Below are 27716 nucleotides of genomic sequence, written 5' to 3'. Positions count from 1 at the left end.
TCGGCGGCTCGGCACCGCGGTGGCACCGGTGGCCCTGATCCTGGCCGCCCCAGCCCTGCACCCTTACAGTGGCTTTCCAGGGGCAGAAGGCAGCCTGGGAAGCACTGGTGGCGATGCCAAAATGCTGTCACCTGCTGTCCCAAGGTCCCCGGTGGGGCTGCTGGTGCCATGCACGCCCTGTCCCAGCAGCTGCCTGGTGGCGTTGCTGGCTCAGAGCGGCCGCAGCAACTACTGGGGGGCCTCCAAGCGCCCCGCGACCACGCGCAGCTCCCGCTGCTCTCTGCTCCTCGGCCTCCGCGCTTAAAGACCACGTGCACGTCCAGCCGGGCTCACCTTTTGCTCTGCTCAGTGTCCTCCATAATTGCTAGGAGGGATGTGACCCAGGTGGAGACCTGTCCCCTCTGCCCCCGGCTACGGAGAGCTTTTGCCACCAGCCTGGGCCCCGTTCCCAGCCCCAAGGGCCCACTTGTTGCGTTTGCACCCAAGCCAGAAAACTCTGAAAAACTGGTTTTGTGACAAGGGTCCCGGTTCTCCTTCCCAGGCAGATCAATGTGTGCTTCCAGGAGTGTGCAAGGGGCTTGAGGGAGCCACCTTTGCTTTCGGGGTCAACAGTAAAAAAAAAAAAAAAAAAGCCATGCCAAAACAGGGTGCTAGGGGCACGGGAACAGAAATATGTGCTCACATCTCACTGCCCCAGCCAAAGCCGAACTGGTTCTTCCCCAAAATCTGGCTCCCATGGGCAGCTCAGAGAAATGTGGGCTGCTCCCGCCCCTTCCTACTTCCCCTCTCTGGGAATCCAGGAGGGAACAAAGCTCCTTGCCCCAGGATGGGGCAGCCGCCCCCGCACCCTCGCCGCCCCCATTACGTCCTGCAGCTCGTGGGAGGGGGCTGCTCCCGTATCCCTCCGTGCAGCGACTTTCTGAAAGACTTAATTTTATTGCCAGGGCTTTGGGGATGCTACGGATACACACAGTAAGATAATGCATGCCACAGGAGGGCTCGCAAAGGCATTATTACATTTAAGCTGTCACGGCAAAACGGAGCGTGCATCTGCTCCTCGGGGGCCTTATTCTGCTTGGCCAAGGCAGGGTGAAAGATTTGCTGCTTCCCGGCGAGCTGGCCCCGGCGTCGCGAATGCACCGGGAGATAAAGCAGAGCTTGCTCTGGGTGTCGCCGGCTGCAATCCTGCTCCCTGCTGGGATCTCAAAGCACCGCGGTGGAGAGGGGTCCGCGGGCAGCAGGTGCCATCGCCCACCCCTGGCACTGGGGGGTGGATGCCCGAAGGTGCCAGATCCCGGTGGCAGGACCCGCAGCTGGGCTTGCAGAGCCTGGGGTGGCCCGGGAGTGCCCCCCCCCACAGCCTTTGAAGCCTCAGCCAAGCTGCTGGCAGCTGGGGCACCGAGCTGGGGCACGCCGGGACCTGCAGGCGGGCACGAACCCAGGCGGCGGAGAGGCCCCCGTGGCAGGAGGCCTCCGCCTGCTGCGCCCGGACCTGCTGCAGGGTGCCAGGGCCCAGGGGAGGGAAATGAGCCTTTCAGGAGTGCTCTGTCCCAGCAAGGGGTTAAGAAAGCGGTGTCCTGGGACGAGAGGGCACTCGTCATTCTCAAGGCATCGGCACAGTGCTTCTGCTCCGGTGTCCAGCCCGGGAGAGCTCCCAGAGCAGCACCAGTTTCTTCTCCTGTCCTCTGCCAGTTCGTGGCAGTCATGGGGATGATGTTTCATGGCACAGAGAGAAACAAGACTCCCGAGGGACATCGAGGGCCTCAGGAGGGCTCTGGCATTGTCCTTCTCACACCTGGTGGGATTTTCCCTTGAAGAGAGTGAGGACGAGGGGTGTGGGACCAACACAGGGTCCTCTCTGGGATCCTGCCCGTGGCTGAAGCCCGCTGCCCGGCACGTGCTGAAGGATGACCTGGAGGACATCCCGCGGCCCTGGGTCTGCTCCCAGGGAGTGGGGCTGTGCCGTTAGCAGGTGGCCTAATTGGGAATTAAAGGCAACAGTGAAAGGCCTCTGGATCTAGGACTGCTCTGGTCTGGGACGGGGTCCTGCAGGCTGGGACGGGATCTCTGCTGGGTGTCGGAGGAGCTCCTAGTAGCTCCCGTGGGGATTAATGCCGGCCAGGCCAGCACTGCTAACCCCCGGGAGCTGGGGGCATGGGGAGCACCCTCCTGCTGATACAGGTGCCTGCCTCTCGTTAACACTAATGATAGCCTTCTATTAATTGGAAGCTCACACCCTTTGACCAGAGGCAGAACAGCATGAGGGATGGGGAACAGTTGAAGCTAAAGTGTTTGAATGTTTGTTTTTTTTTCTTACAATCTGAAGTGTATTTCTGACTGTTCCAACGGATTGAAGTTCGCTGCGTTGCAGGGATGAGCTGTTCTTGGCAGCACAGGGAGGCTTCCAGCCCACGCGTGCTCAGAGTTATGCTCTTTTCCAAGTCCAGGAGCCTCATTTGCTTGTTTGGCTTGCATCGCTTTCTGCTGGTAGCACCTACCTTTGTTTCAACTTGCATTAAGCTTTCAGGGCTGAGCTGGAAAGATCAGAAAGATACTTTTCCCGAACAACAGCAGACAGCAGACGCCTCCTCTCTGGTTACGTAAGGCATTCTGCTTTCATGAAACGGCGAGTTAAAAATACGGTATTAAGCAGGAATGCTCCCGGTGTCAGCCCTCTTTTCGAGACAGCTCCTCGCTTGGTTTTTCTCTCAATCTGGCGATTCCACGGGTCCCCGCTCCCCAAGGCTTTGCAGGCAGCCGGGGTCAGTGCCGTGTGCCTGTCCCGCCTGCCAGACCCGGTCCCCGCTGACGATGCCGCTCCCAAAGAGCTCTTAGGGTGACACCTGGTGGAAACGCCTCGAAGTGCCCGGCTGCAGCCCGAGCACGGAGCTCTGCGCCTGGCGGAATCAGCCCGGCTCGAACCACCGCTCCATCCAGGCTGCTAGTTCTGTTTTTTGTTTGGTTGGGTTTTTTTTTTATGCTTTTAGGCTCACGGGGCACCCTAGGGCTGACCGCCCAGGCTGCAAAGCCAGGGGTGCAAGGGATGTACATCGTACATCACTTACGTTTTTACATCTGGCCGTCCTCTTCTGCAAAGCCTGCAGGGAGAGGGTGAGATGTAATTCATCCATTTCTGTTTCTTAATCCTTGTCTGAGGCTCCAAAGAGAGCCAAGGTCTTTGCAGGTTGAAGAACTCCGCTCCCTGCGAGACCAGAAAGCTCTCCCTGCGCATCCCATCCCTGCTGCAAGAGGGAGCGTGAGCAACCAGCACAAATCAGGGCCGGGCGTTGTGCAGGTGTTTTACGGGGCAGCGAGTGGTGCTGTAAGGGCTTTCTTTCTAGGCATGGATGTGGGGTGATGGCACTAGTCACAGGTGGGAACACACAAAGGGCCTTTGGGCACCCCCAAACCAGAAGGGGACAGCTGTGCCAAATTATGGAGTTATTCTCACCGGTATATTTTAAAGCTCTTCATGTTCCTGCCTTTTGCAGACTTCTACTTGTAGTGCCAAGTTACTTTACCAACACACGGACCTTTGACAGAAGGAAAGGTGACATTCTGAAGCAATTACTCTGACAAAATTGGGAAGCATGTAAAAGGGAGAAGCAGGCGACATCCCAGGGCCCTAAGTGGAAATAAATCCCAGCACTGCATGAGTTTGAAAAATGACGCAATAGAAAACCTCTTTAATAATTAAATGGGCTGTTTTTAAAACAAAGTACTGACAGAAGGTCAAGCAGGGACATCTTGAAATGTTCTGAGGCACCAACAGTTCTTTGCGTCGGGTTCTGGACAGAACAAATCCTGTTGAGCTCCGCTGCATTGCTCCAGTTTTATGAAGCTGGTCATTAAAACGCCTCTTGTTGTCACTGGCACCAAAGGGTGCGTGAGAAATGCTGAACAGATCTCGCGCAGGTGCCTGGCTTCGCTTGCCACACCAGGGTGCTGCCGAACAGAGGCTCTATCGCTCGGACAGACACTGTTCCAAAGCTGCCATGCCGTACAGGTTGGCCCACTCCTCCCCGTGGTGGGACAGGATCACTTCCCTGCACGGCTTGCTGGCTCTGGCCAGCTCGAGCAGCACACCCTGGAAAGCAGCAACGAGTTCAAAATCCACCGAGGCCGGAGCAACGCGCGTCAGTGCCTCCGAGAGACCTTCCAGCCACCGCGCCTGGAGGACAGCTTGTGGCAGCCAGGGGAAGAGCGGCACGCAGCCGGCCAAGGCCTGCATCCCCAGGAACCAGAGCTCGCGGATGTCACCCCAGGCACTTGTGTAGGCAGGGGACACGGCCAGGGCCGAGCAGCAGCTGCTGGGGTCTGCTTGGGTGACGTGGGCCTCTGACAGGAAGCGAATGGTGGCTCCGAAAAACTCCTTGGCAGACTGGGTTCCCTGAAGAACTGGAAGGAAAAGGAAATGAATGAGCTGGTACAACGCTTACTCGGCTACAGGAGGGATGCTTCACCGTGTCTGCCTGCAGCAGAGCTGTCAGGGAGCAGAACGTCACGCTCCTGCTGTAGAAATCTCTTAACCCGTGTGGCTTCCCAGCCCCTCAGCCTGCTGAATTTTCTACATATTCCAGATTTTTGCCTTCGTCACGTTTTCAGTGACAGAAATCTCGCCTGAAACTGGGCCTGCTTCCCTCGTGTTTGTTTTCTCCAGCCTACCCACCCAGAGCCCAGCTTTGCCAGCGGGAACACTCCTCACCTGCTGAACTTGCGAGGACCCTGGCCATCATCAAGCCCAGAGTGGCAATGTTGGCTGCTAGGACCAGGTGATCCTTCTGAGGTAGCAGAAATGGAAGAGACTTCAGCAACGTGTCCATCAAGGAGCAAAAGGTTTTCTCTTGCCTAGAGAGAAAGCAAACCCTGAGTCACTTCCTGATCAGAGCCGGACACACCTCAAAACTTCAAAGGGAAATGCAGCGTCAAAAAGGTAATGTGATGGGCACTGAGAAAAGGGACATCCCTTTTTCAGTACAGCGTCTTAAAAGATCCTGCAAGCTCATTTCACATTGCACCCTCTGACTGACAACTTTAAAAGAAGCCTCTGCAGCTCTGTTACCTGATGAGGTCCGGAGCAGTCACGACCAGGTTAAGGAAAATCCCACAGGCAGTCTGTAGGCTCATTTCAGTGCTTGTCAGGGGAGTTAGGGACCCAGGCTCGGAGGTCAGCACCTTCCACTGATGCAGGAAGTAGTCACACAGCAGCGCCGGTGCCCCTTCTGAGATGAGGATTTCCCTGGGCCTGTCCTCGGCTGTTAAATGGCAAAAGCCAGGCAGCAGAAATCTAGAAGGGGAAAGAAATTGAAAACACAAGGTAGAACGCAGAGAGCTGGATCTAAGCCCTGCATTTGCATCCAACCAGGAGAAAAAAGGGGCCATAGAATCGGTACTGCAGGGAGAACAGAAAAGAGAAATGACTCTCAAAATCAGCTCAAGCAGCAACACAGTGCTGAGTTCCTCACGCCTCAGGGAAAGTATTGAAACCTCAAAGAAGAGACCATGTAGGCTGATCTGCTTCCATAAAGGCCCTATTCTTTCCTCTGCTTGCTACAGCTAAAGCCCTGACACACAGCTTCCACAAGTCCTTCCCTGCCTCTTAGTCTTTGTAAGCAGCTGCCATCTCACATTAGTCATACACAGAGGGCTTGGACAGCTGCATCGCGCTGCGGCAGTTCCAGTTGCCTCTTTCACAGGAAAGGATCAACAAGAACTTGACCTAAATGCAGGATGCGTTTCGCTGGACCCAGGAAAAAAGAGTTGAGCTCTTCTGTGGTGAAACGTATCAGCTCTGTGCTTAAAATACACACCTCAGAGCGTCCTGGGGTAAGACAGAGCCTTCAGTGCTGGCCAGCCCTGCCTGCACACCATCCGTCTGGGGAAGACCCTCAGCTGTGCCGCTCTCTTTGAAAAGCTTCTTGGCGTAATGAACGAGGAAAGGCAGCAGCTCACAGATTTCCTGCTTGAGGGCGGACGTCTCTTCTGCCATCCAGGCTCCAAGGATTCGGACAGAAGCAAATATGAAAGGGTCTTGCAGCTCCTCCTCTTTAACCTGTGTGAAGAAGCAGACAGAAAATTACATGTCAGAGCCCCTGTCCTCACAAGCTACCTCAGGCATGAAAACCACAGTGTGCCAAGATGCGTATTTTGGTCTATGCAGCTATGTCCATGAGCTGCTGAGCTGACAGAGCCACTCTGGACTTCTGCAGCCATGGCATACGCTAATTCTCTTTATTATTTAGAGGTAGGAAAGGGATGGAATAGAAAAACTAGAATCACGGCGATCATGGAGTTATTAATTTGCTATCTTGTGATCTATCAGACTGGCCACATCATCCTGTACCTACACGTAGCTTTGAGACCAGTAAGAACCACTTTAGTGTTCCAGTGTTTTTATCTTGACCCAGGAATTCTCTCACTTTTACCTTTCTGATTCTCTCCCCCATCCCTCCTGGGAAGAACGAGTGAGCGGCTGTGTGGTACTTAGCTGCCTGCCAGGGTTAAACCACAACAAAGGGACATCAGACGTGCCCTCTGCTTGAAAGTTCTGCCTTACCTGCCTCAGGTAAAATATTACGGCTCCAAATGCTTCCTCCATGATCCTTATGAGCTGCATTTTCTGTGCTTCTTCCAGCAGCGATTCTTCTTCTTTCAGACACTCCTGGATGCCCATCTCCATGAGGACATAGCAGGCTGTTACCACTTCTTTTTTCCCCTCCGTCTCCATGGGATCTGGCTCCTCTAGGGTCAGGCGGACCTCCACACAAGCCAAGTTCACCAGCAAGGCCAGGAACTTGCTACCAGTACTCCCTGCTGGGATCCACTCTGACCCACAGGCCTGCATGAGGCAGGCAGCAAGCTTCAGAGCAGGGTCCCGCTGTGAATGGCTGAGTTTACTGCCCAAAATTTTGGCCAGCCCTTTGTAAATTCTATGGAGGCACTCAGAGCCCTTTGAGTCCTGTGTGAGAGGTGATGAAAGGGGGATAAAGTGAGGCAAAAGCTCGCACAGCTCAAATTTGGTCATGTCTTCAGCCTTGAGAAACTCTTCAGAGAGCTTGCTTAGCACGGCCAGGAGGTGCGGAGCATCTCTCTGCCAGCACTTCACCTCTGCTACAGCGAGCAGCCCCAAGAGCAGCGTCAAGGCACGGTCAGAGCCGTAATTGCCATTCACATAGGCGTGGCAGAGGGCAGCCACTGTTCCTTTGGTCACCAGCTCTCTGGGACCCCTGGGAGTGGCCATGACAGCAGTCAGGCACTGGTATGCATCATCGATCATGGAAGTGCTGTCCGGATTACAGGGGGAAACCAGGACGTCATTGAAGGTTGGGATTTTGTTCAGGATCTGGGAGTGGCCAGCTAACTCCGGATCGGTGCAGAAACATGCCAACAGAGTGAGGCCAAGTGCCCTGAAGGTGTGCTCGGGGCAGCCCGAAGGGGGCTCCCTGGAGGTCAGCAGGCGATTTGGAAACGTGAATCCAATTGCGTCAAAGATCTGGCGACGGGTCTTTGAGTCCAGTTCTCCGGCTCTGACTGCTTTGGTCACCTGTAAGGCAAACCAGGGGTGAGAGCACAGCATAACAAGAAGCTTTGCTAAGGCTTTAACAACTTCAGAGAACTGAATTATCAAATAAGAAGCAAAATTGTATTTCATGGGTGCAGAAAAGTGAACCCCTGACCGCTGAGCTGGTCGCTAGTCAAAGTGCTAATCCAGAGCTTTACCAGAGGGCTTCTAGAGCTGTGGAAACGTTAACTAACCATCACCATACCCAAACAAAGGAGAGACAATGCCCACTTTGATGGTGGGAACATCAAACCAACCATTTGAAGCACCTTGCCCTCCTGACCCTTACCAGAAGCAAGGCAGCAAACTGCTCGCTGTCGCTGCTGGCGTCTCGCAGCACGTCGAGGCACCTCTTCAGCGTCGCGCTCCTGACACCCTTGGGTGCAGCTCCGGAGCCTGAGGCCATGGCGATGGGGCCAGTGGCGCAGGAACTGAGCAGAAACGATGGGGAGCTGAGGGGAAAAAGGACGGGGAGCTGAAGGGACAGGTCGGGGAGCTGAGGGGGGGACACCCCCAACCCCACACCCAGAATGAGGCCGTAGCCCAGCTGAGGAACGCCACCAGCTCCCCTCGCTGCCGAGGAACCCACCGCAGCACCCCGACCTTCCCCGAATTACGCTATTTTCGGGGCAGCACCCACCCCCTCACGCCATCCCCTCGCGGCCCTTCCACCCCCAGCCCGGCCTCACGGCCCACGGCCCCGCTCCGCCTCGCAGCCAAACCGCGCTCTCCCTCCGCTCCGCCAACCAATCGCCGGGCACCTTACTGAGCAGTCCCCGAAGCCAACGGCCCCCTCGCAGGACTGTGGGCAAACCACCCGTGACGGCCAGGCCGGCGGGTGGCAGCGGGACGGGGGGGGACTCCGCACCGAGCCGGGCCCAGCCGGCTGCAAGGGCCCGGTACCGGCGAGGCGGTGCCCTCACAGGCCGCCCCGGTGTCGGTTCCGGTTCCGGGAGGTGTGGGCGGGCTTCCGGGTGAGGGGAGGGGAGCGGGCAACCGCCGCTCCTGAGGCGCCGCCGCCATGGCCGCGGGGCAGGAGGAGGAGGCGGCCCCGGCGCCCCCCGCCCCGCCGCGCTCCGGGCCCCGCCGCCCGCCTGAGGCCGCCGAGGAGCAGCGGAGCTCGCCTCGCCTCGCCGTGCGCCGCTGGTACGTGCCCGGGGCACCGACGGGCACCGGGAGGCGGGGGGATGAACGAGGGGACTCCCCCCTCCCCCCCCGTTGTGTGGGGACCCCTCCGGTCTGTGGGGACCCCTCCGGTCTGTGGGGACCCCCCCAGTGTGTGGGGACCCCCCCCAGCCCTCGTCCCGTAGCCCCCCGGCGGTGTCCCTCGGGACCCGGCACCCTCAGGACCCCTTCCCTCCCGCCCCCTGTGTGCCTCCCGGTGCCCATGTTGGAGCCAAATTCCCCCTAAATATAGCAAATAACGAGCGTTTAAGCGGTGCGCTGGTCAGGGCTGCGCTGATGCTCCTTTTCGAGCCTTCGGTGATGACAGGTTGAGCTCCTGGTGCCTAACAGCGTTTTATTTCTCCTTGGAAATAGATATTGGTTATTGCTTGTGAGGTAGATAATAAAGAGATATAAATAACTAGTAAGAAATAACTAGTAAATAAATAACTAATAAGATATAAATAAGAGATATAAAAAGGTATATGAAATATATAGATTTCTATATAGATATATAGAATATTTTATAGATACATTAGATATTTTATAGATACGTTTCTTTCTAGCACACATCACCCAGTGCTGATGTGGGTTTCAGGAACACGTGAGGCAGCCTTTCTCCTAGAAAGGCAGAGGAGCATCGATGCTTTCATTTTTTGCACCCTGCAGAGCGAAATATGAGGCAAAACGGGGCTTTAGCTCGGCGCCGTTGTGTTCTCGTCTCTGTTTGTTTGTGGCTGGCACCAGGCAGCACCACCGTGCAAGCGATGACGGCGCCGAGCAGCTGTGCGGGGTTTATCGACGTCCGCGTGCCCCCGGTGGGGCTGGGTGGGCAGCTATCGCCCGTGGCATATCTGAACCCAAATGTGTCTCAGGAATCCAGCAGACTGCGCTTTTGGATAATTTGGTGCTGAAAGTGGTGGAGACTAGAAGGGGAAATCACAGGGGTGATGAGAGGGTGAACTGCTGCAGTTCCCAACTGGAAATTCTGCTGCTAAAGGTCTTGGTTTCGCCTGGTGACATTGATAATTACTTAGCAGCAGCTGGACAAAGTCACAGCAGATAAGATTAGATGTTCCTTTTCGTCCACAAGTGCTTCATGCTCTTCATTATGTTGACTGGGTCCTTGCGACAATATTCCAGTTGCCAGTAGATGTTTTCTGTTTCTCATACATTTCTAGAACCCTGTTGCTGCCCGCAAAGGCCATGGAGAAGAGGCTGGAAGCCAAGTTCAGCATCAGCGCTCCGTTTCTGTCGCGATATTGCCTGGAAAGACCTGCAAGGGAGCTGAGAAGTCTGCAGCTGTTCTACCTGTGTGCTTGCCTGTGTGCCTTGTGCTCCTCGACAGGTGATTCTTCTGTTCTGTCTGGGGCCGCGTATCTGTTCTTGATTGTATTGATCCCTCTCGCTTGTTTGAAATATTCTGAAAGGAAGGCGAAATTGTTAGCTGCTAGACTTTGTAGCAGATTAAAAACAAATTTGATAGTTGCTAAACGATCTGTCGAAGTCCTAGGATAAATAAAACTCTGTGGACAGGTGTGGGGCACAAGGGGGGTGTTTTGTATAATGCTATATCGCTCTCATAACCAACTGTTATTTTGAGTAACCAAGTAGTTGGCAGTAAGGTGTCTGTCTTTTGGGTATTTGTCTGTCTCTCACAGAGAGCTTTCTCTGAGGCAAGCGTCTTTTTTCTTTATTTTTTTTCCCAAAAGGAATCAAGTGATATTCTGGATAATAATTTAATCTAAGCGATACCCAAAAGAGGTTGGAAAGGGAAGAACATTTTTTTTTTTAGCCCTCTTATATTTAAGACTCCCCCAAACCCAGTGTCAATAGTCTGTATTTGCCTACTGGTAAATATTGTTTGGCTTTTATTTCCTGTTCAAACTTGAGTAACCAACCACCTGCTCAAGTAAATAACCGAATCGGCAGCTTAGATGGCTGCTTTCATGTAATGGCCTGGATGGGATTTTTTTCTTGTATCTAAAAAAGCTCAGATTCTCTCTTTTTTTGGAGAGATGGGTTAAGTTTCTGTGAGTATTTTGAAGACACGTCTTCACCCAGAGGTGGTGGTTTACCATGTTTTCACATAGCATTTACCAGATCTTTGTGAAGAAAGCTTGTTCTGTGGCTGTTTTCTTCAATTTGCAGTGAATTAGAGGCTGAAGGCAGTGGTGTCTTCAGTATTTATTAACCCCTGTGACAGCTCCCACTTGCAGGAAGGTCTTAGTGTCTTAATGGCAGCAAGAGAGGAAAAGGGGGGTTGTTCTGCTCTGCTTCTTCCATCCCTGGATATGTTCTGTAGGGTGCCACAATGTCTATTGTTTCACGGGGCATTTCTTGACACCTACCAGTAAGCCTGACTGAGCTAACGAGCTGTGAGATCTTAATCTGCTAATTTAGAACCTGGAAAAACGGAGTTGTATTCCTGTTCCTAGTAAAGTGTTCTCAGCACTTTGTGTTTCAGTGGTGTGTCAGATGGATTGTGTTTCCTTGTAGACTGGACTTTGTACTTAACGTTTCCTGTCTCTAGCGATATCCTAGAAGTTAGAGCTCTGAATCATATGTTGATCTTGCACGGTGCTCTGGCCGGTGCTGTGGCTTTGAGTGTTTACCTCCTTGGGAGAGTTAAAAACCATGAAGGCTGATGCTTGTATGAAAACAAAAGTGATTATGTATAGAGCATTTCTGTTCTTCTGGTTTTGTATGTGTCACTTAAGCAGCAGATCTGTTAAACTGAAGAGGAATCGTGTTTGCATGGAAACTTACGTGATCGTGTGGCATTACCTAAGAGGAATTATGTTGACACACTTGGTTACATGTGACAGATTAAAAAAAAAGTCTGTGCAGTCAAGTCTTTAATCATTAATCTGGTATCATTAGGGATTAACTGCCTGAGTAAGTCTATGAACCTGAGCTTATTAATAGAAACTGTTCCTACCCGTTTCATTCTCCTGCTGTTCAGCTGTGAGCTGCACCGCAGGGGCAGGAACTCCACAGACTGAGAAGGAGAGCGTTTTTTACTGGTCCTAGAGAAGAAGAAAATGACAGAAACAGTGTGTCTGGCACAAAGAACTGGAAGGGGCTGAACGGACAGCTTCTGTCTTAATAGACTGAAGTTGGTAACTCTGCCTGTGCTCACAGCTGCCTCCTGTTTGGTGCAGTCCCATGCCTGCCGAGGGCAGGCGCTGCACCCAGTTCCGGGGAGATCCCCGTTTACAAGGCTGCAGGGAGCAGCGTGGGGCTCCCGTCACCGTTCGTCTGGCCCTTAGGGTGCTGCTGTAGGACTGCAGGGAGGCAGCGTTTCGTGAAGAGGCTGTGTGAATTTTCCTGGCAGACCGGAGATGAAATGCAAATGTGGATTGAAGAGCTCTGCTTTCTGCCACCATGCTTCAGTAAAGTTGTGTGAATCTGCGGTGCCTGCCAAACGCCGTAGGAACTGCGCAGCTGAAAATCAGTATGGTTCTGTGAGAAATGCACATCTAGACTGCTGTCACAGCGCATTGCAGGTTGCCTTTTAGCTTCTGTTGTTTCTCTGAGTTAACTGAGTTTTAAGCTGTCCGTGTACAGCAATATGGAAACCGTGTTGGCTAATTTCAGATAAACATGTCCTAGGTGGGCATTAGCAGAGCACTGGAAATGAAATCTGGCCAAAACATAATTCCAACTCTGCATCTTGACTTAGCAGTTAAAAGAGAAGCAGAACGCTCTCAGCATGGTGGTGGTTTGTCATCTGGGTTCAGTCATGGCTCTGGCATACCTAGGAGATGCTCGTGGGGTTTCAGGTATTAAATTTTAAATGAATAAATGTAATTCTTGTGTATGTGGTAGTTTCTCACACGGAGTATCTGGGATCCATTCTCTTACATGTGCTACATTCTGTTTGTGCTTAGTTCCAGGGCTGATGCTGGAAAGCTCCTGATGAGCTTCCTTGGGTTCTGTATTTAGTTAATTAGTGTGGTATGTGTGAGCCAGGGCTCGTGCTTGAGGAGGAGGAGCAGGGGTTTTAGGGATGTGGAAAGCATCCCATTTCCCTTTTGCACGGGATGTATTAGGGACAATGCTTCACCTTTCACAGGCAGTGATTTATTTTTTTTTTTTAGACAGCTTGAGTCTTTACAGGTAAGATCCTCTTGAAGGTCACAGCATGAGCATTATCCTTCCATTTGCTACTTCTTTCTCCAAGTCCGTTGTGCGTGTGGCCTGTATCCACACGTACGTTTTGTGTGTACAGCCCCCTCCTTGGACTCTGCCCTCATTCCAGGCCCGTCAGGCTGGTGCCAGGTGCTTGTCCCTGCCTGCGCACGCGGCCTCGTGGCAGGGTGGCTGTCAGCCCGAGCACCTCGGAGTGGAACGAGGTCAGATGCCTGCCCCGGGCAGGCTGCCGTCTGTTTGCTCTCGAAGGAAGCGCTGCGTGCTGATGAGGAGTGACAAGGATGGCGCTGATCTTAAAGGTGCTGTTGTCAACGTCTCTTTCTGTTGAACATACGCAACGTTTCACTTACGCGTTGCAGTTGGACGTTTCTCAAGAGAGGAGCTTCCCCTCCTTCCTTGCAGCTCTGGGTTCAGACACCTGCAGAGAGCTTTGGTCCCCCGTGGCTTGGGCACAGATCTCGAGCGCCTTCTGTTGCAGCTGATGCCAGCTTTCTGGAGCCTCGTCTTTGCTGAGCTGGCCTCACAAATAAGCTATAAATAACGCTTCTGCTGCTTCTTTGCTGATGTCTCAAAAAGAAACTTTCCGTGTGGTGCGAGTTCCCGTTTTGGGTTAAGATTCTCGATGTTGCAAGAGATTGCACAAAGAAGGAGCATGGATATGGCCGTCACCCGTTATTTTTAGCAATTGTCTGATCCCTTCTGGGTGAGAAGGTCACTGCGTTTGGACATCGTTAATGACCAGTGGGAAAAGAGCTGATAACACCTACTGTGGTGTTTGGGATAACTGAGTTACAATGAAATGCATCCTCCATCATCCCTGCTTGCTTTCTGGGGTCGTACGAGGTTATTCAGGAGATGCTGGGGGTTGGTGCAGGAGGAGGGGGAAGGTCACGGTACGTTTGTGTCGCCACCTTTGGGTATTAGCTGTGATTCAGAGGGGCAGAGTTCAGTGCCACATCATTAGTGTGAGGTAAGTGCCTGTGGCAGGGATTTAAAGTCCTTAAATCAAAAGTAACCTAAAATGTCCAGGGTGGAAGATGCTTGCAGTTGCCTGTATCGGTGTGTTCCCAGAGTTTTCCAGGACTGGTGTTCCAGGAGGTCGGTCACTGCTTGTGAGCTCCAGATTTGATCAGAGAAGTATCTCCTCCTCTCCACTTTTGTCTGTGTAGTGTTTGGCACTTGGAAAGCTTCCTGCGACCTGAGCCTGTCCTGGTCAGCAGGGTGTCACAGTAGCGTTGGCGGGGGGCCTTGCATGACTGTTTTCAAGCCTGATAAAACACACTGCAGTGCCGTCACCAGATCACTTCTGTTCGGTGGATAACGACATGGAGATTTGTGTGGCTTTTCTTCTGGGCCTCAACAGATTCTATTTTAATGTGTTTGTAACTTGGAAGTGCCAGGAGAAGTGGGATGAGAATTCTTTTCAGTGGAGACAGACAGATGGATCAGCAGCCTTACTTACATGCCTGTTAGTTTTAGTCCTACTATAGTGAGCGTGGCTATAATTCAGCATGAATTCTGTATTCATTCAGAGTTGCTGAAACAACAGTGTGTTACTGAACTCTTCTTTAAATGCTGTCAAGAAATGGCGATCGGGTATTAGAATTTAAATTCAGGCTTCTTTATTATAGCAGAGAAAAAGGTTTTTTCCCATTTGCATTGTGTTCAAGAACTCCCTTCCTGACAGGGAGCCAGATCTGGAGCATAGTGTCCAGCTGCACAACTCGGAGTCCAGTGACATAGTTTGTAAAGTAATCTTCTAGTGACCTATTATCCCTTGGATGCTGAACACAGCACAGTGTAGCAGTCCCATAGGTCATTAGTCTATTTTTAGGCAGTCCTTAATCTGTAGAGCTCTGAATTTTGGAAGCCTTTAATCCATTGATCCCTGCAAGCACTCCAATTTTTCATGCTAAAAAGAAAAATCCATGTGCAGAGCAGTTGCTGCTTTGCCCCTGATCTGAGGTCTGAAGTAACTTGACTCTGAAATTACGTCAAATGGCTTGTGGTCCGTTTGATAGAAGATGTGCAGATAGCAGATTAATGTCTAAAACCTGATGCAAAGACACTTAAGACCAGGTCTGGATTCCAGGAAGCCCTTGTCGAACTGTTTTGTACCCTGTCTCCCACATTACTTCTGTGCTCTGAATTCATCTTGGCAATAGCGATGAGGTTTTATTGTCCACTCCTTTGAAAAACTGAGAATTGTTTTTTGTCTTCCCTTTCCCAGATGCAAACTGGAACAGATCTAAGTGTGAACCAGGGACGATCCTGCTTGGTGGACATTTGAGATCGTGGGAGGATCATCACTTACAGCTTCTGGAAGGATTTCATACTGTACAGTCCTGTCAGACTGCTTGCTGCCAGAGCCCCACCTGTGATGCCTTTTGGTTCTTGGAAAATATGTGCATCCAGGTGAACTGCACTCTGCCTGCCATGTGTCAGGCGAACAGGACTGGCTCTTCTGATTCCATTTTGGTGTTTTTAAAGAAATCCAAAAGCACAGAGCACTTAAAGCTTCAAACAGGAAGCAACACAAAGACCTGGCTTCGCAGGTGGTTGCACTGGGGCGTCCCTGTCCCAGGGAAAAAAAGACTGCGGAGGTCCTTCCAGAAATGGAGCCTGGCAAATAACGGGGTGGAACTCCTGCAAGGGGACGTGGCAGCGAGCCCCAGTGGTGAGGCTGCAGCCAGAGCATCAGACAGCAAACCTAGAAAGAGCCGAAGTGAAACGGAGCGCTTGAAGGATCAAGTACTGAGGCGCTTAGTGGAGGACAGGCCTGGTCCTGAAACCCATCCAAAGCAAAGGAAAGACTCACTGAAACATGGGCAGGAGCCGGACGATGAGAAAACCAAAAGCCCGTTCCCTCCTAAAAGCGATATTGTGAACGGATCAAGTGATGCAGACAGTGTTGGCTTTCCGCAGGTAAGGGGGATTTCTGGGACGGCTGTCACCCTCCAGCTCTTGCTGTATGCAGACTTGGACTGGAAACTTTTTAAATATAGGATAACTTTCTGGATGTCTGTTCTCAACCTTCTAGCCCTCAGTCAACAGAGCAAGGGCAGGTGTTTTTTGTTTTGTTGGGGGTGGGTTTATTTTCCTCCTTCCTATTTGGGAACTGTCTTTGAGAAGATGAGGAGAGGTGGAAGTCCTGATATGGCTTATTTATCCATTGTATAATCACAGAACGTACACAGAGATGAGGCGCAAGGGTGAGATGTGACAGGATGTCAATGGGAAGCGCTTGCGAGTTGAAGACTTACCTATAAAAGCACCTTTTTAGATCCACAGAAGTCATAAACTGTTTTCTTTTGGGTAAACTGTTTGCTTTTGAGTGCTGGATTGAGGCAGTTAAGTACGTTATTTATAGACTTCTGCGTCGGGTTTCCCATGTCAGCGTGCTTGCTTGACTTGGCATCTTATTTTTTTCCTTCTGTTTTTGAAGACAGTTTCAGTTTCTCAAATCCACAAAAGCTTACATTGGCACTGGTTGAATGAAGCCAGTTTAGTGTCTATTCCAAGCACGTACAGTGTTAATCTAGTAAATCCAGATGTTAGTCTCAAGAGAAAGCACATTTCAATAGCTAAATGATAGTTGTATTTTCGAATCTGCTAATATTTTTTTGAAAAATCATACAGAAAAAGCCCAGACGGGTGACGGTGAAACAGGAAGAATCCTATTCCATGAAACTGTTGCTAAATCCTTGAAGCCTGCTGCCTTTTCCTGTTGTTACACTCTTGTTCTGGAAACTTGACTGAATTTATTTCTCTCCCTTGTATGCAAATCTTGGTTCCAGGTACGGCTGTGACTGGTGTGAGCCACCACCCTGCAGAGCAGGATGTGGAGAGCAGCCAAAGGACACCGCTGAGAGCTCCAGGGCAGCCCGGGTGGCGTGTGAAATCATGCACTAATACTTTGCAAATGTTTGATTTTCCAGAACCTCGCAGCGTTCAGGGCTGCCATAACATCTCGGCTTTCTCCCTCCCCTGCAGTACTGCAGCATTTCTACCCTGCCTGTTCTTTCTTCTTCCTAATATCTGAGATTTCCTCGGTGACCCCATTCTCTCATTCATTACGTACGTAATGTCTGGCGAGGCTTCTTGACAGCCAGCCTTACGTGTTGTCTTTTGCTCTTGGGTAATAGTTGCTGTCTCCCCGCTTGTTCAGTTTGTTCGTGTTATTGCAGTTCGGTGCCTTCTCAGTAAGCTGGCTGCAAATATTACATTTCATGGATTAATCAGCTGCTGAATAATGCTGAGTATCCAAGGTTTCCCATCCTTAGGAAGTGCTCTCCTTTGTCATTATGGTGCACCACTGGAGGTATGCAGGGGGAAGGGGTTTTCTTGCTGTTTCTTTGCTAGTAAGAAAGCCTGGATCTTTTGACAAAACGCCGTTTTGTCCCAATAAAAACTTTTTACTGAAAAGTACCAGCTGTGATGAAATTGGTGGCAATCACACTTCTGAGGTGTAGGGTAGAGTTCTCAAGAAGGGGAAAGAATTAAAAATAAAAATCCACCTTAACAGGAGTATTGAGTCAAAGCTAATCCTACCCAGCCCTGGGCTAATTCCTTGATTATCGAACCATCCAACTTTCACAGGCAAAATATAAGTCAAGCTATGCAGCTGTCCGTGCATTTCTGGTGTGAGAGCAGTTTAATTTAGGCCAAGGATATAACGTTTGAGGCTGCGTACTTGGGACCTGGCCAGCCTTTGCAGGAGGGAGATGCTAAAACAGGGAATTTTCCAACTTGGGTTGGTTATGGGCCAAAATAAGTAAAGTTACAGTTACACATATACTAAAATCAATAAAATATCATCTGGGTTAGATTTGGTCAAGTGCTACACTGCTTCAGCAGGTGGATGCAGGGTGCTTAATACTGTTTGTAACAAAGGTTTGGCAGGTAGGCTGGAAGGTGGGGAGGATGCTGGATCATTACTGCATGCGAAGCAGTCCGTGCTTGGGAGCATCAGACATTTGAAGTGGGAGAGGACAGGTGAGGTCAGAGGGGCTCAACTCCTCCCTGAAAGGCGAGAAAGAAATCAGTGTGCGTGTTCTCCCCCTCTGTTACGAGCATTGAATGCATGGCAAGGTAAATCTTTTCCTTTTCTCCTAGAGACCCAGGGAAAACTCAAGCGACTTTTTAGCGCAACATTGCCTCACTGAGTTTTAATTTTCCTCTTGGAGTTCTGACGGCTCCATAGCCACCTGCAGCGCCACTTGCTAATGTGCAGCAAGCATTCGTTTGTGGGTTTACTGTATCTGTGTTACGGTGCTCTAATGTACCAGGATAAACCGCAGTGCACCCTGCTCATCTCTCCTTCTCTAAGGAAGAGAAATGTGTGCTTTTTCCATTAGTGAGTGATGTTTGCCAAGCACCAAAATCTTTCTGCCCTGTTGCAGGAACACTTGCCAATTTTAAAAGCTAGCGATGCATTTGATAAAACCTAGCGATGCATTTAATGGCCACTCAGGAGAAGCGTGGAAGTGCAGCGCTGCTGATGAGAAGGGCTCCTGCAGCACTGCAGCAGTCCTGCAGGCAGACTGTAGGAAAAGGCTGCAGCCCTTAAAGTGGAGTTGGTAGAGCAGAGCCAGAGAGCTCGTTCCTGCGTTCGCAACTTGGGCTGTTCCTGGCCCTGGCAAGCCTAGTCTGCTCTCTGAGGAAGGAGGAAAGGTCTCTCTTCACACCCAGCACTAATTCTGTGATGCTTTGGAGGTTACTCAAAATTTTGAGGGTCTCTGCAGACGCTACACCTGGTGCAAACAATCGAAGATGCAATCTAAGCTGCAGAGAAACTATTTCAGAAATTCAGACTAGGCTTACCCGGGAAAGACCCATTTACATTAATCAATGGAATAAAACTCCTGACATGGGTATTTTTCTTTCAAGTAACTGAGGTTCAGTGCAGGTTCTGATGCGTGTAGCCTGCTTTATTTGAGTTTTGCAGATGTAAGACCCTCAGAGAGGGGGAGAGGTCACTTGTCCCAGGACAAAGGCAGTTAGGGGTTGGAATAAATGCCTGACACATGTTTTCTCAGGCCAGTCTGTCACTTCTCTCTATTTGGTAAGCTAATAAGATAGGACAGCTGGCAAACTTCTACTCTCCCCCTCATTTATCCCCAAGAATGAAGTCTTCTGTTCTTTGCTTTAAAGAATTTGGGTTTATGGAGTAAAGATAAGGAATGCCTCAGCTTGCAAGCATTGGAGGCATTTTGGACTGCTACATTGCTCCAGGCAAAGCTTATCTAACTCGAGCTGTCCGCAGACATTTGGCGGTTGATTCATCCCGAAGACTTCTGGGAAGAAGAGGATCTCTGTTAACTGTAGAGTATTTTAGGCATTAAAAAGTGAGGCGAGGAAGGCGAGGAAGCATCCAGCTCACTGGAAATATTACTGAGCAAAGTAGAGCCGCAGCTGCTGTGCAAAGCAGGCGGACGCTGGTCTCCCGTGCCTTGGTTGTGACAGCTGTTGTTGCACCCGGGTGGGTTGGTTCTCAGTAAGCAAAAAGCGGCTCCCTGTTGTGGTCTGCAGCCGTGGAGACTTTCTGCTTCCGTGCCTTTCCTGAGCAGTCTGTCTCAAGTGTCTTTGAGTTTGTGCCTGGCTGTTCAGCTCTTGTCATGCTAGCATTTCTGACTTTATTTTATTCACGTACTTGGCAGAAGTGTGTCACCATCTCCAGTTGCTAAAGCTGTGGGTTGCTGTGAGATGGTGCTGGCTGGGACACCTACCGGTCCCAGGGCTGCTGCTGAAGAGCAGCGCAGGGCAGTGTCAGGCTTTGCTGCATCTTTGTTCCAAAGAACCTGCAGTGTTACTAAAGATGGAGGAAGCCCATCAACAAGTAAGCAAATAAAGAAAAACAGTTCATGTCCTTAACACTAATAAATAGTGTTTGGTTCCTTGGTCCGTGAAGCTCAAAAGTTGGTTGAACATACAAGTGAGTTGAGGTGTTTGAAACTCCATCACTGGGGAAAGTTAGCTGAGATATGGAGGGAGGAAACGATTTGCCCAAGTCTGCAAAAGTGCTTTTGCAGAGAAGCTTTCAGTGCCTTCATCGGTACTCCTGGTTTGGCTGGCTGTTCCAGTACGTGCAGGATGGCTTTGTTTTTAGAACTGGCATTGAATGGTTATAAGCACAGCCCAATGTTAACAGATTGTTGCCCACGGTGGTTTAAAACGCTTTTACAGTCCCTGTTTCCTGGACTGAATGCCAGTAGCATGGTATAGTATAAAAGCTTGATAATTTTTCCTTCAATATGAACTTTTAATCAATTCCTGTGGTGGGCAATCCAGTTCCAAAACGCTTCCCAAGTCAAAGATGGTAAGTTGTTTCATTTTAAATATTTAGCAGATGTTCCCAAAATAGATTTAGCTCAAGAAAACATGCTACACACATGTACTTTATGGTAAAAGGTGAATTGTCAAGAGTACTGCTTGGCAGACTAAGAACTAGAATAGGGCTAGGTACTGCAGAAGGAATTTTCTGGTGAAGGAAAGGAAATTGTTCCTGCCACTTTGATTATTTTCAATAAAGTGGTTCATCCTCTATGGATGTGAGCAACCTTTCTGCCCGCAAGCTCAGCTCCCTGCCCCAAAAGCATCTCCTCTGGCATGCACTGAGGGAGTTGTTTGTGTCAGGCCACTTTGCTTTGAAGAATGGTTCTGAAATAAACTTCATCTTGCTGAAAAGGTTGGGTTATTAAATAAAAATGCCGCTGCAGTCATCCTCCTTTGTGCTTGCCAGCTGTACGTTTTTAGAAAAAGGAATACATGGCCTGGGTAAACACCCAAAATGTACCCCATCTCCCGGTCCTCGTTTTCTGCTCCTGCCTTATCCCAGCTCTGTTCTTTCAGTCCCGCTCACTCACAGTTTTGAACCTGGATCTTCTGTCATGCTTGCCACATCAATAGCGTGCTGTATTTGGACCTAGGATCTTAACTGGTGTTCCATGGAGCTAGAAACGGTCTGTCTGCTGTGGAAGGACATGGAGAAACATTTTAAAAGTGGAAGCAGTAAAGCTTCCTCCTTAGCGGGAAAAGAAACCAGGGCCTTTTTTTCAGCTTCCTCCAGACTGGAGAAGTGCAACTTCTGGTGGAGTTTATTGTACAGCGTGACCCAAAGGAATTTGGTCCAGTGTGAAACAAACACAGTCAAACAAAACCGACAGTCAGAGCTCAATTAAACTAAGACTGCTCTTTTCTTTCCAGACCCACACAGGAACACCCACACCAGAGCTGTCAGCGCTGACTACTTTCTCCAGTCCCGTAGCACTGGGCTTGACAGCTACTGGAAAGACGGAGAAGCCTGAGCAGCCAGATGACGCTTTCATCCATCCCCACTCCTCAGATACGCTGCCCACCATCAGCCCTGTGCAGGGGAAAAGCACAACAAAGCTGCAGACTGCTACTTCTGTGCCAAGCGGTGTTCCCACAAACACTAGTGCTTCTACAGTCCAGACCAACACTGCTGCATCACCGAGTACTACTGCCACTACCCCAGGTGAAAACATGCAGTGCTTCTGCAGAGGTCATCTAGTTAGGTCTTGTTAAGCCATCACAGCACTGAAAAACACGAGGTAGTTTCAAAAATGATTGTACTTTCGAAAGGGTGCTGAGAAATGTGTCAGCACTTGGGGTGCTTGGTACCCGTTAACTAATGAGGTCCTGGAACGGGACTTCAGCATCACAAATCTGCACGTGACCCTTGGGTCTGTTTCCAGGAACAGCTTGGAAGTAACCGATATCTTCATTCCCAAAATGCAAGTCGAGATGGGGTGCGAGGCACAGCCATGTGAAGCGTTCTTTCAGCAGTCACGACACGTTGCTGTCTCTCAAGTTTAGTGACAGAGATGGGGTGTATCTGATTCTTTTCTCTTCCATCCCTGAAATGTCAATGCACAGTTCAGCCACAGAGCAGTGCACTTGGCCATTAGCCCACACGTTGCTTTGCAGCAAAATCACGTTTCTATTCACACTGGTATTTCTTAAAGCAAACATTTGAGAATGTATAAAAACAAAAATGCACTTTGGACAGTTCTGTTAACCCGCCGAGGCCATTAGCTCATCCTATAAGGATGCGTGCTTACATCGAATGATGTTTACTGGTCGTGTGATATCTCAGAATTCTGTTAATCCAGTTTGCTGAATTTCTTTTGAATTTAGGGTTTCTTTTCCCTTACAAGGGAACAAATGGAAAGTGTAAAGGAAATGTTGCATCCAAAGACATTTTTGGCAGGAAGCTGATTGGATGCCTGTGCTAACAGTATTCTTTTTAAGGACTTACCCCAGCTAAAACTGGAAAACTTATTTTAAACAGCTTCAGTGGCTTGTGCTGGAAATGTAATGTAGCCAGGGCCTCCTTGTTTTGCTAAATAATACAGAGAGGATGATGTGAAGGGTATTTTTTTCTAAGAGGAGTTTTGGGGTTTTGTCTGTTTGTTTTGTTTTATTTTTTTTTTCTACTGAGGTCAGATTTCTTTTTGCCTTGGAATTCTTTGCAGCTGAAAGACTACTGGAGTTATAAAATCCCAGGAGATGGAGTAATTGAGAAGGGGGGAAAAAGGATCTGAAAAATTTGTTTTCTTTTAGTTAACTGGTTAATTCCAATAGCTATTAAATAGAAGAAAGGCTAAATGTTTACTGACATTTTCTGTGTCTATCTTTACTTGGATTTTTGATGCATATCTCTGAAACATTGTCTTTAATGGGGTCAGACTAGGAAATAGCAAACTTACATTCCTGTTTTCTGTGCATAATTCCCAGGCCCAATAATAAAAAAGACAAAAATAAATGGGAAGAGGAGGAAGCTGAGAGGTACTCTTAAGAAATGGAGTGAACTTTCTGGTCATTTTAATGCTAAAAAGCAGAAAAAAAAAGTCACCAGCCATAATTTTCTGGTCTTTCCCTAGTAGTCTTTGAAAACAAGCTACCTGTTAATTTGTTTGAAATAGGATTGCAGGAAAAGTCTTAAGAAATGCTACAGGCCTCTCCTATTTGGAAAAGAAGTGGATGAAAACAAAATGTAAATAAAAGGAAAAAAAGGTTTGTGTTTTGAGTTCCCATACGCAGTGTGGTAGCTATGCAGATTTTAGAAAATCTCTTAGCCCCCAAGCAGTTTTTCAACTAAGAAATGCCTTGGATTCTTCATATATTTGTAAAGAACTGAAAATGCAGTTTGGTAAATAGCAGTGTTTGTCTTGCTCTGCGATGAGACTGCAGCTGGGTTCTCTGCCAAAAACCTGTCAGCTGAAACCCTTCCCGTCCTGCTGGACCTGGCTGAATAGAGGCCCCTGTGCAGGGCCCAGGGGTCACGTTTCAGCTCTTTAAAATAGGAGCAGGAGCTGCACAGTGTCTGCAAAGAGCTGGAGGTGACTGAGTAATTTTGGGTTTGCCTCGTAATTGTAAAACCCCATTAGTGCTTGTGCTTTAACAATGAGCCTGAAACCTGAAACAGGAGCTATACTGAGTGATGGGGATGTTTACAAAATACAGCCAGTTGGGGCTGATCTTTATTTCACAGACTGTGAAGCCAGGGTGGTGTTTTATGTACGTATCTAATTTTTCTGTTCCTCTTTCAATTCTGTGTTTCTCCCTCTCAGTTGTGAAGGAGCTGGTGGTTTCTGCTGGAGACAGCGTCGAAGTGACCCTGCCAAAGAACGAAGTTCAGCTGAATGCGTTTGTGCTTCCCGAGCCACCACCTCGTAAGGCTTCCCTGAGAATTCTGCTAAGGGCTTGTGATGGTGAAATGACAAACAGGCATTACCTAAAGCATTGAATAAGGGCAGTCTTGAAAACATCTTTGTCAAAGAAGAGTTTCCTGTAAAATTTTTTCCTCTTGTGCTGTTGCCTCATATGCTGCCTCTCACAGAAAACAGAAAGAGACAAAAAACATAGAAAGTGCCACAAAATCATTAGGTTAGGTTTGGGAGGCAGCATATTCTCAGTGCCATGTGAAGAAGCAGCTCTTCAGTGTGTATTAGTGATATTTGCTGGTACATGACAACCTCTCTTAGCACATATTCTCTCATTTGGTGGATTTAAATCTGATTTGGTGGGCTCGACAAACTGAAGAATATTTTCCTATGCAGTTTTCATATCATCATACGAATTATTCATGGGTATTTGTGAAGTTCGTGCTTATAGCTCGGTCCACAATAGCAGTGAGAGACTGTAAAGGGGAGGCGAGCAAGTTACATGTTGCGCAGCAACAGGGGTAGATGAGATGTATTCCTGTTCAAAAACCGGCATTATGTTGTGCCTGCAGGATTTGAGGGCACAATAAGGCTTTTCTCTCTTATCATTCTGGAGCTGTGATTGTTCCAAACCTCTTCAGTGCCTTAGAGGCAGAATGATGGGTTTTGGCTCCTGAGTAAATGTGTTTAGAAGCACAGATTGTTTCTTTTCCTGGGTATATTCCCAAAATCTACAGTCCAAACTCCAAGCTGTCTCATTTCTCTGTAGTGCAGCAGAATGAGCCTTGTAAATGTTTAATACCTTTGCTTTTTTTTCAGCATGGCAGAAAGGCAGTCTTTTAAAAACTAACTTTTGGATTCTTATTTTTATTTTTTTTAAGGAACCACTTATTCCTACGAGTGGGAACTGATTACTCATCCGAAAGACTACAGTGGAGAAATGGAAGGGAAGCACTCTCAGACCCTTAAGTTATCTAAGGTAAAGCTTATTTTGCTGCTTAGTATCCTATTGTATGGAATGCCTAGTGGAGAAGACGGGGACCCTGGTAGTCAAGAAAGACTTGTTTGTGATTTCAGGATGAATAGGGAATTGCGTGATGGGCAGGCAGCCAACATTTGACTACAAGCTCTTCTAAGTCTCTTATAAAAAAGAGATTGCTCTGGCATGAGGGAAAGAAAGAAATTGATTTCAGGATCTAAAGGCTGCCTACAAGCAGTGTGTCAAACTGTAAAAATGGCACAATTTAACAAAGGGTTGTGAATATTTCTACTGCTGAAACAATGTAGTGGTCTGCTTAGGTCAGAAGCCTTGTACTACCCTCTGAAAAATGATTTGCTGACTCCATTAGCTTAGAGCGATGGAATACCTCATACCTGGCTGCTGCTTTTAGCTCTAACAGAGTGAAAGGATCGTTAGTTTCTGCACATGGGTTTTCTTAACAAGGGAATGACTTTAAATATTGCATGAATGTACAGTTCTGATTTTATGAGACATTCCTCTAAGCGTCATGGATTCTACTGCACTCATAAAAAAAAAAAAACTGCAGGCTTTAATCGTGGTACTATGCAGAGAAAAGCCCTTCAAAAGGAGCATGTCTGTTTCTGTCAGGGTTTCAGCCTTTTGGATACCGTAATTGTTGTCCAGCACCCAGTCCTTCTCTATCTCATTCAACAGTGAATGATGAAGGGGTGACTGCCTCACTCACATCACCTAGAAAAAAGAGAAAAAATACTTTCCTTTGTAAAAACACACAAGAAGAGAATTTCTTTTCTTACGTGCAGGCTTTTTTTATCTCAAATGCAATCTGCTAGCATGGATTCCTGTGCCCAGACAACCTGAACTAATCTCTTAGATCTCTTCTGTTTGCCTGTTGTTGCTAGAAAGTCAAGCTTGACTGACAACCCTGTCACCTGTGGTGATAAGAAATATTACTCTTTGGTTGCTGTGTAGTCATTGTAAACTGAAATACATGTAATAATAGCTTGGCTTGGAAGCCATCCTTTGCCTTGTGTGCATAGATTGGAGCAGAATTGCCTGTTCCATGCTGCTAATACAGTGCTGTGCCAAAGCTTGATACCTTGACCTTTCAGTATCTCAAGTCAAGGTGCTAGCATCTTGAAGGTTAATAATTGTGTTTACTTTTCAGCTTACTGTTGGTCTGTACGAATTCAAAGTTGTCGTTGATGGCGAAAATGCACATGGAGAAGGTTATGTGAACGTAACAGTGAATCCAAGTGAGTTCAGTGGGGTTGTATCTTTCCTTAACTTCGTCTGTCTCTGTTTTGCTTATTTGACTAGACCCTAGTTTAACATCATGAAAAGTCATTGTGCAGTGAACTCAGTATATATGTATGTGCGTTAAGTCATTTCCTGAAATGTGAAGCCATGCTAATACACGTAGCTATTTGCTATACAGCACCCAGGTCAAACACTCAGTGCAAGAGCTGGAATACTGATACAAAAGCATTTAAATGCCTCATGCTGGAAGACCACTGCAGCAATAGAAACTAGCTGTAACCGGGTAAAAAGCTTATAGCAGCAGGAGCAGAAAATGAAAGGAAGCCAGAGCTTTGAAGCTCCTTTGGAGGTTCTTTTTTTCCCTGTCCAGTAAAGAATATCGTTCCCAACCACAGGCAGGTTGAGTCAAATCTCATTCCTCACTGTTTTTAAAAGCATAGTTTGCAGATGAGCTGGTATAAATACAGTAGCTTATGCATTCACTAGCTCTTACTTTTTAGATGGGCTGCGTAAAGAGGGAACCGCATGTTCCGTATCTCCTTTTATGCAAAAGAACTTTATTTTGTACACTTCAGTAAGACTTCTTCCAGAACTTTTGTGGGCAAGGAATTGCTCTTGCGCTCCCTAAATTAGCAAGTGTGTGTGGCTGCTCTTTGGATGCTGTTGCTGATCATTTCCTTATAAGCAGTGAATCCGCAGCTGGCAGCATGCATCAAAATCATTCATTTTTCAGAGCAGCAGCCAAACTTTGGCAAGAAGCTCTAGGTGCTGCTCTGTTAGAATAGTCTGTGCTTGAGTGCTTGTCTCAGAACGGGAGGACAGATGCACTGTGGCCATTTCCAGAGTACTTGCGTGGTTGCAGTTCACCTTCCTTTTTTAAAATCCCTTTTGTTAGCACTGCTTCCCTTCACTGGTTCATAACTTGCTGGAAGCAAGGATCGTTTTGTTGGTGATTATGCAGTTCTCCGCAGTCAGTCTGATCAGTGGCTGTCTCGAAGCTGCATGGCACATCAACTCCACACTTGGACTCCCTTCCTGGACTTGCTGAGCTGTCGATTAAATGACTGCAGGGACTGAAGGGGTAGATAGAGCTGGGAAGGGGGAAGGTGATGTGCAATATGTATTCTACTGCCACTCCTAGTGCCCAAAGGCAAAGCAGTTTTGTAGATTTCCTTAGTCAGGGTTTTGTATCGTGGTCTGCCTGTAGATGTCATTGTAACAGCTTGGTTGTCGTTGTTGCAGAGCCTCGGGTGAATCGGCCTCCAGTTGCCATTGTCTCTCCACAGTTCCAGGAAATTTCACTGCCAACCATTTCAACTGTTATTGATGGCAGCCGTGAGTACCTGCTGTTTTAAATGCCTTAGTCCAGCAAGCCTGGTTTCTTTGTGTGTGGTTCTAGGCTGGCCCTTTGGGTAAAGTTTAGTGAAAAGAATCAGCTTCTCCTGCCAGGAGAGGGGAATGCACACACCAGCACCTATCCATGTTTCCTCCGGAAGGGACTCACCTGGGTGAATCTCTTAGAAAAGGAAAGCTCTAGAGATTGCTACTTAGAATTGAATTTAAAAAAAAAAAAAAACAAAAAACCAAACTTGTGTTAAGCTTCAAACATATTGGCCAGCTATCACACCACCTCTACTGATCCTGGCCCACACTGGAGCTTTTCAGGAATTTCTTTAAATATATTCAGGTTGTCTTGTCCATCACTAGTACTATTTTGTTAGTGGTTTTTTGTTTGTTTCTTCCCCCGACACACACACAAACCTGGGATTAAGGGTGTTCAAGTGTACCTGTGAAACAGGGCAGAGGAAAATATATTGTTTGGGTATCTGAGTGTAAGAGAGACCATGGGGATTGTACCAGAAATGCCTTTGCCCCCTAAGCCTATGACCGAAGTTGGGAACTGAACATC

The 27716-nt window shown here is 48.6% G+C and overlaps 2 protein-coding genes across 4 annotated transcripts in view; one reads left to right on the top strand and one right to left on the bottom strand.

Annotated features, from left to right (window-relative positions):
• Positions 1–3657: 3657 nt before the first annotated feature.
• Positions 3658–8584, bottom strand: NCDN (neurochondrin; the record flags this gene model as incomplete). 3 transcript variants are annotated; one of them, XM_080566834.1, is made up of 7 exons in its annotated part: positions 3658–4398; positions 4706–4848; positions 5063–5287; positions 5811–6052; positions 6557–7543; positions 7851–8013; positions 8328–8584. In XM_080566834.1, 7 exons carry the CDS (start codon positions 8582–8584, stop codon positions 3962–3964), a joined length of 2454 nt encoding a protein of 817 aa, XP_080422960.1. In that variant the 3' UTR covers positions 3658–3961. The 3 variants fall into 3 exon arrangements, with proteins under 3 accessions (XP_080422960.1, XP_080422961.1, XP_080422962.1); XM_080566835.1 differs by having other exon boundaries at positions 8323–8500; XM_080566836.1 differs by lacking the exon at positions 8328–8584 and adding an exon at positions 8202–8288.
• Positions 8571–27716, top strand: part of KIAA0319L (KIAA0319 like) — a 31483-nt gene continuing 12337 nt past the window's right edge. The window contains exons 1-8 of the mRNA XM_080566833.1: positions 8571–8707; positions 9907–10073; positions 15111–15805; positions 21086–21377; positions 23476–23577; positions 24450–24547; positions 25716–25803; positions 27050–27142. Of these exons, the coding sequence (XP_080422959.1) occupies positions 9932–10073; positions 15111–15805; positions 21086–21377; positions 23476–23577; positions 24450–24547; positions 25716–25803; positions 27050–27142 (1510 nt within the window). The 5' untranslated portion in view covers positions 8571–8707; positions 9907–9931. The remainder of the gene's footprint in view (positions 8708–9906; positions 10074–15110; positions 15806–21085; positions 21378–23475; positions 23578–24449; positions 24548–25715; positions 25804–27049; positions 27143–27716) is intronic.

Source organism: Anser brachyrhynchus, assembly GCF_964034855.1.
Source record: "Anser brachyrhynchus genome assembly, chromosome: 24".
Taxonomy (NCBI): domain Eukaryota; kingdom Metazoa; phylum Chordata; class Aves; order Anseriformes; family Anatidae; genus Anser; species Anser brachyrhynchus.
The sequence above is the reverse complement of the archived record's forward strand: the minus strand, read 5'-3'. Positions and strand labels throughout refer to the sequence as shown.